This window comes from Prosopis cineraria, unplaced genomic scaffold (assembly GCF_029017545.1).
Source record: "Prosopis cineraria cultivar Desert tree isolate PC_DT_omini unplaced genomic scaffold, ASM2901754v1 PC908, whole genome shotgun sequence".
NCBI classification, from domain to species: Eukaryota; Viridiplantae; Streptophyta; class Magnoliopsida; order Fabales; family Fabaceae; genus Prosopis; species Prosopis cineraria.
Window position 1 is genome coordinate 16,950 of NW_026556233.1, and position 11,339 is coordinate 28,288.

The 11,339-nt window shown below is 34.7% G+C and overlaps 2 protein-coding genes across 2 annotated transcripts; both read right to left on the reverse strand.

Moving 5' to 3' along the window:
- Positions 1-298: 298 nt before the first annotated feature.
- On the reverse strand, positions 299-9,599 carry LOC129298769 (uncharacterized). Its single transcript, XM_054937211.1, has 14 exons — positions 9,315-9,599; positions 7,713-7,851; positions 7,526-7,589; positions 3,241-3,571; positions 2,949-3,161; positions 2,643-2,855; positions 2,195-2,561; positions 1,846-2,102; positions 1,384-1,757; positions 1,095-1,292; positions 896-1,009; positions 711-810; positions 526-627; positions 299-445 (listed from the first exon to the last, which is right to left on the reverse strand). The coding sequence occupies exons 9-14, from the start codon at positions 1,386-1,388 to the stop codon at positions 323-325; spliced, it is 642 nt and encodes a 213-aa protein (XP_054793186.1). The 5' UTR covers positions 1,389-1,757; positions 1,846-2,102; positions 2,195-2,561; positions 2,643-2,855; positions 2,949-3,161; positions 3,241-3,571; positions 7,526-7,589; positions 7,713-7,851; positions 9,315-9,599; the 3' UTR covers positions 299-322.
- Positions 4,455-6,966, reverse strand: LOC129298770 (uncharacterized). Its single transcript, XM_054937212.1, has 4 exons — positions 6,391-6,966; positions 5,658-6,321; positions 5,099-5,329; positions 4,455-4,678 (listed from the first exon to the last, which is right to left on the reverse strand). Exons 1-4 carry the CDS (start codon positions 6,964-6,966, stop codon positions 4,455-4,457), a joined length of 1,695 nt encoding a protein of 564 aa, XP_054793187.1.
- Positions 9,600-11,339: the final 1,740 nt, after the last annotated feature.

Sequence of the window (11,339 nt, forward strand, 5' to 3'; positions counted from 1 at the left end):
TATATACTTATTCAGCGGTTGTAAGGTGAAACCGTTGAATAGTTTTGTGATCATATTCAACGGTTTTATCCTATAACCATTGAATATTAGGACCTAATTTTTTCCATTTTCTACCTAAATTTCTAGCAAGCCCCCTGCATTGTAAATAACAGAATGATATTCCAGAACCCAGACACAAATTCCAACCAATAATAGTTACGTTTATATATATAAATGTACAATGAATTTCTATAAAAAACTTATATACAACTTGAATTGCTTAAATGAAAGCAATTAGTGGTTAAAACATAAAGCTCTAAATTCCAAAATTTGCCTAAGTTTCCTAACTGTCACTGCTGCTGGCTGTTGAAATAAACCATGCTTCAAAAATACTGTGTGCTAACTCTTCAAGGACTTCTTCCATTTGAGCATGAGTATACGTGTCACAATATGTGTCCTCGTAGTACTATATGCAACAACAACAATAAAAAATTAAAATCATGTTTATTAATTAAAACTAATAAAATAGAATGGGAAGACAATTACATCATTCGGAAGAATTCCGGTTGGAGCATGTTGGATTATGTCCTTCATGAATTTCATGACAGCGTACCCATAATCCCTGACTTTGTCTGCTTGCTCTGGGCACTACAATCATACAATGGATAAAATAACTGAATAGTTAATTAATAATATGACATGACCTATACAGTGACATTTCTAACATATACCTTGACAACTGTCCATGATGTTGCTGTATCAAACCAATCGCTGCCCTTTACTAGTTGTCGAAATTGTTGATCAACATCAGTGCGGTACATGACAATAGCCCTAACGTGAAATAGAAAACTTGACATGAGAAATATTCATACAAAAAGAACAAATTACATATATGCAAACAAATTAATCAACTTACTGATTAATCATTTCTACAATATGTGGTCTGTTAGACGGATGGCCACTCCGAATAGGGTCAAGGTACCACACCCTCCCTAAAGTTGGATTGATCACAAGCAACATCCGGTGTCCCCTATGACAAAAATTACAATTAAAAAGTATCATATAAATAATTAAATTTTGAATAAATTAAAGTGAAGCATCGTAAAGTAACTTACCCTTCACAATAAGGTGCTATAAATATTGTGTTCTTGTCGGCACCATGTTGATGGAAGTACTTTGAAAGCTTCTGAGATATTTCTAGTCCTTGCTTAGGACTCATTATGTCATGGCCATAAGGAGAGACCATATGAGGACTGATAAATATAATCCTTCGTGCTATATCTCTTCCAGCAAGCATGGTAGTGTAGAGGTTCCTTAAATGTCGAAATAAATAGAACAATATATGATTAAAGTGTGTGTGTATATATATAGCTAAATGTCTAATGAAAGGTTTTAGAAACATACCTCATATATAAGTTACATAGAGTAGTGGTAGCCTCTGCATGGTTGAATAAATCATGCAACACCTCATTGTTGACTTGGTTAAAAGACTATGGATTAGCATACATGTCTGTAGGGAAAGGGAGCAGCGCTCCTTCTTGCATCTCGGCATAGGTCTTAAGCAATTGTCGATTTTTATTGGGTGCGACTTGACTTTTAGAGGCTTGAGGCTGAGGGGTTTTAGGCAGATGGGCTTGACGGAGAACCAGTGTCTTCTGGGGAAATGTGATGGATTCATTAAACTTGTCAGAGCTCTTCTTATCCTTTTCCCTCTTCTGCTTAGTAGTGAATGCTTTCATAGCCTTTGGTGCTTTCTTTCCCACCGGCTTATCAACAGGCTAATTTTTCCAACATATAAGATTGTTAGATATCAACTATAAAAAATGCAAAGAAGTTAATTTTCTATTAGGAGTTTAACAAATATACCATTGGAGATGGTGCCGAAATACGAAGAAGACGAATCGGCCATGCACAAAGCTGAGCAATGCAACTACTACTGTCCTTGCATTCGGAGTGGGGTAGGGTAGATCATAATTAGGATCCTTAACTGTCTTCAAAGAGACTTTCACTGTCCCTTCAGGGATGTGTTCATTGTGAAGCATTACTTGCCCAGCAATGTTATACATGCGCCCTAGTGCAACCACATGGCTGTCTTCTGCCAAACAATCAACGTCGGCCTCACCCTACATAAATTAAAAAAAAAGAAAAAAATTATGTAATATGAACAATAAAAGTAGTATTATGTGTAAGATTATAGTAAAATGAATAATGATACCTCAGGTAGGAGTTGAGATGGGACTGTGCAACTATCATTCACACTAGGGCTACTGTCGCCCAGTGGAAGCCCCAACTTATGCCGGCTCAACAGCAAGTCGATGAGTCTAGATTGTTCTTGTATCTGTTGTGATTGTGCTAGTATCTGCTGCTTCTGTTCCGCTAGCTCTTACCTCAACTCTTAAACCTCAGTAGAAGAAGCAGCCCTTTTACTATGCTTGAACGCATCGCCAAAGTAATCTTTTCTTGTGACTCCAAAGCCAACGCCCCGAACATGACCAGGATGGTCAGTATTCCCCAATGCCTTCTCCAATATATCCTCATCAACAGTTTGAAGTGCCTGCTAATGCCTCCTGAGTCAAAGTCTCCTGTGAAGCAGAAAAAAGCAAAGTTTATAAGTAAAAACTAATAACATTATATCATTATATCAATATATCATTAATACTTACTATTGTTTCAACAACCACTTTTGTTTTTGGGTTGTCAATATTTCCTGCTTTATTTTTTCGAGCCTCGGCCCAAATCCTGCCACGGGATATAGAACCCTCTGACGCTTGCTCTTTCTTAATCAAACTCTTTTTAACTCCCGCATATCCCTTGCGTCCAGCCTTATATGTATATTTATTCTTTTTCGCCAACTCTTTATTTTTGGTGCTTAATGCCTTCGAAAAAACATAAAACATAATAAGTCAATTAATATAAAAGGAGGTGACAACAAAAGCAACAATACATAAATAAAATAATATTAATGTTACCTTGAACTCTGGACTGCGACGTGAGTTGACAAAAGCTTTCCATTCATCCTCACTCACAATTGTCGAAATGAGGGAAGGAACTGTATCTTCGATACCCTCCATGTCAGGGTTCGTCAAAAATTTACGGGTAACAAAACTTCTAAAAGATCTTAAGGCTATCCCAGCTTTTCGTAGAACAAACTTCTTGCGCCTTTCCTCGATCTCAAATCCTGACTGCAAGATGAACATGTCAATTTAAATAAACGATTGCAAAACATTAAGTTAAAAAAAAAGCAAAGTTATAGTATCTTACTGTTAAAGTTCTCCACACTGCATCCTTCATTACTGGAGTTGCATTCTTCTAAGATTTTAAAGTAATAGGCACTGAGGACTTCGCTGCCACACCAATATAACTGATGAAGTTATGACTATCAACTACTTGATTCTTATTGTTCCACTTGACAGTAAATTTTCTTCTTTCATTTCTTGCTTTAGTGACTTCCTCCATCACAACCAACCCTCTCCTCAATTGTTCTTCCTGCCTATCAAGGTCAGCCTTTTTCTTAGTCGGGTCATCATGCTGCCTACTCGGACTACTGGATCTAGAGCCAGTGTCAAGATGGTCATGCTCAGTAGCCATTTACCTGTGAAAGCAATAATAATCAAGATTAAATAAATAAAAAAGAATAAGTTAAAAAAATCAAAAAAATAATAACAACACGTGAACTTTCTTTAATAAGTCAACCATAACATAACTACCTATTTATGTTGTTCTTTTTCTTTTTCTTGTTTTAACTACTTTTTTGACTAATTTCTTCTTCACTTTAACAACCTTCTTCTTTTGTTGAATTGATTTCCCCCTCTTGGAAATCCAAATTCCCTCATTATGATCACGTCTTATGTAGAAAGCATTATCTTCAATACTGTCTACACCATCATCATTTTCAAATGATGTCCCATAAAATGGATCAACTTCAACCTCATCATTTCTTCAACTTTGCTCATTTTCTGTATCTCCCATTTCTTCAACTTCCTTGTTACTCCATAAAACAATAGACCATTTTTTATCAGCTGGATCATGGACATAAAAAACTTGTTTGGCTTGGGAAGGAAAAATGAAAGGATCCTCTGTGAACCCTTCCTTATTAGATTCACCCTAATTAACCCAAAGTTATCGACATCTACCCCATTCTTATATTCAACCCACTTGCAACCGAAGACTGCAACTCGAAAGGAGATGTAATCTAACTCCTAAATGTGCTCAATTACTCTGAAATAATGCATTTTTGCGTAAATAGGTTTTTTATCTTTCGCACTGGAAATGTGCATGCTATTACCTATGGTGGATACACCACTATTTTGCATTGTACTTTGGTCATCATGCTCCTTTGTGTAGAACTTGTACCCATTGCTAGTATAACTAGTGTAAGAGAAGACATGTTTGCTCGGACCTTTTGCTAGCCATTTTAATCTATCAGAAACTAAATTAGGATTGGCATTGTACTTCCCTTCGATATGCTCTTTCAATCAGCGAATGAACTGTTTATTGTGCAGTTTGATGATCCAACTCTCTAATCGATGATGGTGCTGCCTTTTTAGCTCTGCCTTATGAATTTTTGCATACTCATCAATCTCTAGAGAGTTGTACAGCACAAAAAGGTGTACTTTTTCCCATTGGTCACTTGAGATAGTGACAATTTTTCTTCCTGTTGTCCGTTCTGTAGCTTCATCATCAACATTCCTTGAATTCTCTACATATTGACCGCAAAAGTGAATAGCCTCTTCATTAATATATCGTTCAACAATACAACCTTCTGGTCAACTTCGACTTTTGACATACCCTTTCAATACTTTTATATTACGCTCAAAAGGGTACATCCATCTCAAATAAGCAGGGCCTCATAATTGTACCTCCCTAACCAAGTGAACGGTTAAGTAGACCATGATATCAAAAAATGCAGGAGGAAAAAACATCTCAAACTCACATAATGTTTGCACAATTCAGCTTTGCAACTTCGGCAACTTGTTAGGATTAATTACTTTACTACAAAGGCACCTAAAGAAGTAACATAGCTTTGTGATTGTACCTCACACATTATTGGGTAAAATACCACGTATAGCAATCGGAATAAAATTCTCCATTAAAATATGGCAATCATGAGTCTTTAAACCTTTTAACTTTAGGTCCTTCATTGAGACAAAGTTTCTAACATTTGAAGAGTAGCCATATGGAACCTTGATTGTAGCAAGAAACTCACATAAACTTTTCTTTTCTTTTCTAGACAGTGTGTGAGTTGCTGCTTGAAGAAATGTGCGAGTTCCCTTCTCCTGCGGTGCCAATTCTTCTCTTATGCCCATTTCAACCATGTCTAACCTTGCATTGATGCCATCCTTCGTCCTTCCTGGAATATGAAGCAACATCCCAACCAGACTATTGCACACATTTTTCTCAATATGCATCAAATTGAGGAAGTGTCGCGCATTCAAGGTCTTCCAATATGACAACTCAAAAAAATTGATCTTTTCTTCCACCCGCTTGTTCCAACATGCTTTGCAAACGGTTTGCCAAATTCAGTATCAAGGTCTTTTACCTTTTCAAATAATTCCTCACCAATCAACTGCTTTGGTGGCCTTTCTTCTTTATTTTTCCATCAAAAGACTTTTTTCACTGACAATATCAATGTTTGTCACCCAACCATCTACGATGCCCAAGGTACATGTTCTTCATACCATGTTGCAATCTCATTGAACGTGTTTCCTCTTCACAAATGGGGCATCCGAGTTGTCCTTTAATACTATACCCTGATAGATTACCATACGCTGGAAAGTCATTGATTGTACCAAAAAGCATGGCTCTCAAATTGAATATCTCTTCTTTGTAGGCATCATATACCTCTACACCTATCTCCCACAACAACTTCAAGTCTGCAATCAATGGTTCTAAGTAAACATCTATGTCATTTCCGGGTTGCTTGGGCCCTGATATTAGCAAGGATAGCATCATATACTTTCGCTTCATGCAAAGCCAGGGAGGAAGGTTATAAATGACCATCATCACAGGCCATGTACTATAGGTACTGCTCTGCATACCATGTGGGTTCATCCCATCAGTAGATAATGCGAGGCGTAGGTTCCTATCTTCTTTTCCGAACTCAGGGTACTTCCGATCAAACCTTATCCATTCAGGAGAATCAGCTGGATGCTGAATCTTATCATCTTTAATCCTTTCATTTGCATGCCATATTAAATTCTTTGCCTCTTGACGTATGCTATACAAACGCCTAAATCTTGGAATAATAGGAAAATACCATATTGCCTTCTTCGCACTCTTCCCATTTTGCTTATAACGTGATGTCTCACACTTAGGACAGTGGGTTAGCTCTTCATATTCATTCTTAAACAAAATGCAATCATTAGGGAAAGCATGTATCTTCTTATAGCTTAGGCCAACTATGCATAACACCTTCTTTACATCATATAGCCTATCCGAAAGCTTATTATTCTTCAGTAGCATTAGTTTGATTAGAGAAAGCAAGCTTGAAAAACTTGTATCACTCCACCTACTTGTTGCTTTCAAGTTGTACAATTCTAATACAGTGGACAATAAAGTGAACTCAATACAACCCTCATACAAAGGTGTCTCCGCATCAGTTTTCAACCTTTCGAACTTCTCTAGAAAATTCTCGAGTTCCTCTTCTATCACATCAACTAATTCTTCAAGACAAACGGCCTCATTTGCATTTGTGTCAAAAGATGATGGTGATGAACAACTTTCTATATACCCTCGGCTACTGTTATTCACATCTTCAGGTGTCTCCCCATGCTTTACCCAACACTTGTAACTTTGATTAATTCTATACTTAAACAAGTGAAGTTCGCATGTCTCAGGAGAAATTGACTTCACATTACCACAACTTAAACAAGGACAAACAATTCGCTCATGATTTTTTGCATTGTTTACAGCAAACTTAACAAATTCTGCCACCCCATCCCAATATTCTTTAGATAGGTGATTGGCAGACATCCACTCCTTATCCATAATGCCCTTATTTAAGAAAGATGGTAAAAATAGAAAAGCATTTAGTGAATCACGAGTTTAATTACTTCAACAACTTCAACTACGCTTATATTTGTTCTTTTCAAGAGAAAAATTAAAATTAAAAAAAATCAGCAGCCTAACAATTTCAAATAAGTATTCCCCAAGTATTATGCCCTTTCTTTACACTATTTTAACCTACAAAATTTTAAACTAATTCAAGAAACAAGATATAAGTATAATTAAACTCCCTCCAGACCATAATTAACAATGGTCATATTTGCAAGACTAAAATTTTTAAAAAAATTTGGCAGCATAACGGCATAAAACTAAGCATTTCCCAGGTTTACTGCCCTTTTTTAACAAATTGAACATTAAAATAACAACAAATTCATATTAAAAATCACTCAATCAATCACATTTAACAATTAGTAGCAGACACAGAGCATTTTCGTTCAACCAAAATTCAAGCACATTGTATATGAAATCATCCCCATTGTAAATAATCATAATGTTCAAATAAAATACTCAAATTTTATACAATTTCTTAAAAAAAACTAACCTTTTTTTGTTTGCCAACCCACGCACGTACACGGTTGAATGGAGATGAATCACGAACCAAGCAACTGGAATGGAAGAGGAAGATGAAGTTAGGAAGAAAGAGATGAAGAGGAAGAGGAAGAAGAAGAAGGAAGAGGAAGAGGGAAGAGGAAGAGAAAGAGAAGCGAAATGTAACATAGAGCACTTACGTGTTCGCACACCACAAGATGGAAGACAAAATGGCAATAAAGGCTTGCGACGGCATTCCAACGGCGAAATATGGTAGGGTTTGGCCGGAAATGTGGACTCGATGCTTGGGAAAGGAGATTCGACAATGGGTATCTGGTTCTGCAGAGGAGAACTGAAGTTTTGAGCATCTGAGACTAACGGTTTTAGGAGAATGAAGAGGCGATTTAAATGAAATTATTCAACGGTTATATTTAAAAACCGTTGAATAAAGGTTTATTCAACGGTTCCTCAAGGAAAACCATTAAATATTATAAACATTTATTCAACGGTTCTGGTTAAGGAATCGTTAAATAATAAGATGATGTCATAAGGCAGTTTCGAAAACATTCATTCAACGGTTTTGGATTTTAACCGTTGAATATTCTGACACTTTATTCAACGGTTTCTGTTCCTGAACAGTTGAATAATATGGTGATGTCACCAAGCATTTTTTTGACGATTTTATTCAACAATTTTTATATTTAACCATTGAATATATATAAATATATTCAACGGTTATTTTTTTAACCGCTGAATATTAGTTTTTCAAAATCCCACCTAAAGATGCCTTCGCCTATTTTGCACCACAGATTCCCCTTTTCAAGAATATCCAAGGTGTCATATGCCCAATCTTTCTCCAAGATAGTATTGGGACTTTTAAAAAAGAGAGATTGTGTATCAAAGCTTCTAAGGTGCTAGTGTACCATGTAGATTTCATAAAATATACTTCAATAACTCTAGGGTATACTCCTACCCTTTCACAATGATCATGTTCATACAATACTAACGATACATATCATATTCATAGGAAATGATCATACAATACACACTAGCATTTCAAATTTGTATCCAATTTCACAATGATTTATAAACAAGTATAATTAGGTTTCAGACATAGAAATTAATACAATAGTTTAACACCACTTCACACAACTTTCTAAAACACTAAAACTCAAGTAAATCACTAGTTTTCACAATAGATTTACAAACACACACACACACACTCTCTCTCTCTCTCTCTCTCTCTTGCAAAACTAATAACCACCCAAATGCACAAGTAAAAATATTATATTATTTAGTTACCTTAACCCTTTTATCACAAAAAGGCTTACTGTGGCAATTTAATCACCCCTCTAGATTTTGCTAGCTTAACAATGTTCAATCAATATTTAATTTGCAAAATTAAACACTAATAATCAATTATAACTCTAATAAAATCCCCTTTTGTCTAATTTTAGGTATCCACTATACCTATATTTCCTCTTTAGAAAAATTATCACTTTCAACACACTCTGTTAATTCTATTTAACATGCAAACACTTAGATAACAACAAATTTCTAACCACATTACTACCAATCTTCCAATTTTCACTTATGGTTCGTCTAGACCCTAACTAAAAATCTCAAATCACCATAAGATCCTTAAACAAGGTTAGAAACTTGATTTAACTCCCCAAAGCTCCAACTAAGCCAATGGGTTCGGCCAAAACATCCCCTTGATCGAAGACAACTTCCTACACTATGATTTAAAGGTGAAAATGCATAGAAGATGAAGATGAAGATGGAAGATAGGGAAGGCTTACCTAACAAGAATCAAGCTCCAAATGCTCCCAAAATGATGTTGAAGCCAAGCCCTAGAAGAGATAAAAAGTGCTCCCTCAAATTTTGCTTTCTTGCTTCTTTTGTTTGTCTCGTGTGACAGAGATAGAAAATTCAGGGCTCATCTACCGCAACGCACCATGCCTCTACCGTGGTGAATGGCATACATGTCTTGATTTAATTGGGAATAAGCATCTTAAGCATATAAAGCTAAGTATATAAGTTTTTTTTATTATAATAATGATATCATGGTTATTAAAATATGAGCAATTGTTGCTACCACACCCTAAAAATAAGGTGTGACTAGCACAGGATATGCATATAAAACCCATATCCTATAAGCTTTAAGTAAAAAAACTTCTAATTTAGTACTTTAAACTCAATAATAATAAGATTAGAAATTCTTACCATGCTTTTTGCTGTACAAAAAGAAGTATATACTCTTTTAAAAATTTTATAGAACCTCCCAAAATTTCTATAACAAAAAATTTGTAACAGTTTAGTAACAAGGAGCTCTGCTCCTTAACAACGAACAATCAATGTATGTAACAGGTCAAGATTCTATCTATAATCAACAAAGAGCACATGAAGTAGAATATAAGATAATATGTAAGCTCACATTTAGATCAACTTGATATTTCTCCAAAGAAATTCTTCTATAAAGCTCCCAATGATCATCAAATGATATGAGTTCATCTATTATTTGAGGCCAAAATATTTTCCAGTGAATAGCATCCAAAAATAAAATTAAAAATGATAAAAGAAAGAAATATAAATAGAATAAGGATGAATTTAACTAAAATAATCATTTAGAAAAGCAATTGTGTATAACTCAAACCAAATATTTCATGTAACCATTTAATCCAAAAACATCCTCATTTGATGGCAACACAACTGTCAAATTTCACTTTCTAAATTATTAGGCTCGTATTAAATAGTTAAAAATGAAACTCTCTCGTTACAAAGAAATCCATTCATGAAAATTAACTTGTCTAATAAGATTCATTTTTAAAAAAATAATTTTCAAATATTCTTTAATAGGACTTTATCAAAATGGATAATAAGCGTGGACATATAGTCTGCGAGAGTAGATAACAAACAAGCATGGACATACAATCCATGAGGGTATGTAACCAGTCAAGCGTGGCTAGAAGCTATAAAACAAGACATAAGCCATGAAACAAGCATGGCAAGGGCCATGAAACAAGCATGAGTACAATGTTTATGAATATGCATCCCTTTGTTCCATATGTATTAACCTACGCATAGGGCTAGCACCTCCTATAAACACCCTGTTAACTAGGTGTACCATGATGCACCAAGGGCTAATGGAACTGCTATTAGCAACTAGCATCTTGATTCAGTCCCACACTTCAAATCTAGCATCCATGAGTGTTAATAATAAATCATTCCTTAAATTGTAAAATCAAACATTACCAATATATTAAATACTAGTAGATGCCCAATCGTAAAATAATTCTAACTCTTCTTATAAAAATTTGTATGGTAAGAACATTTTTATTCATGATAGTTGATAATGAAATTTAAAATATAATGATATAAATAATCATGAATGCACTTAAACATTATTGGGAAGAAAATAAATTTACTAGTAAGTCATTTAGGATGCTATTCACTTACCTAAGATATTTTCAAATATATAACTTACTCTTAACTAGTCACTTTATAATATTGTCTGCGCCTTAATTCCCTAATTCCCAAAAGGACATTATTGTTATTTCCTTTATACACTTTATAAATCCTAAATCTTCACTCCAATCAAATTCAGAGAACTTGAAAAGAGAATCACAACATCAACCTTTCACAAATAAAAAATCATGTTGAGTTTAAACAACAATCTTCAACTTACATGCATATCAATGATATTCAAAATTTCTAAGTTTTCAAACATTTCATTGGACTATATGTAACCAAAAGCTAAAATAAGAGTGAACAAACTTGTTATTTCATTGAACACCTTTTATGTTGTAAGAATCAAATCATATAGC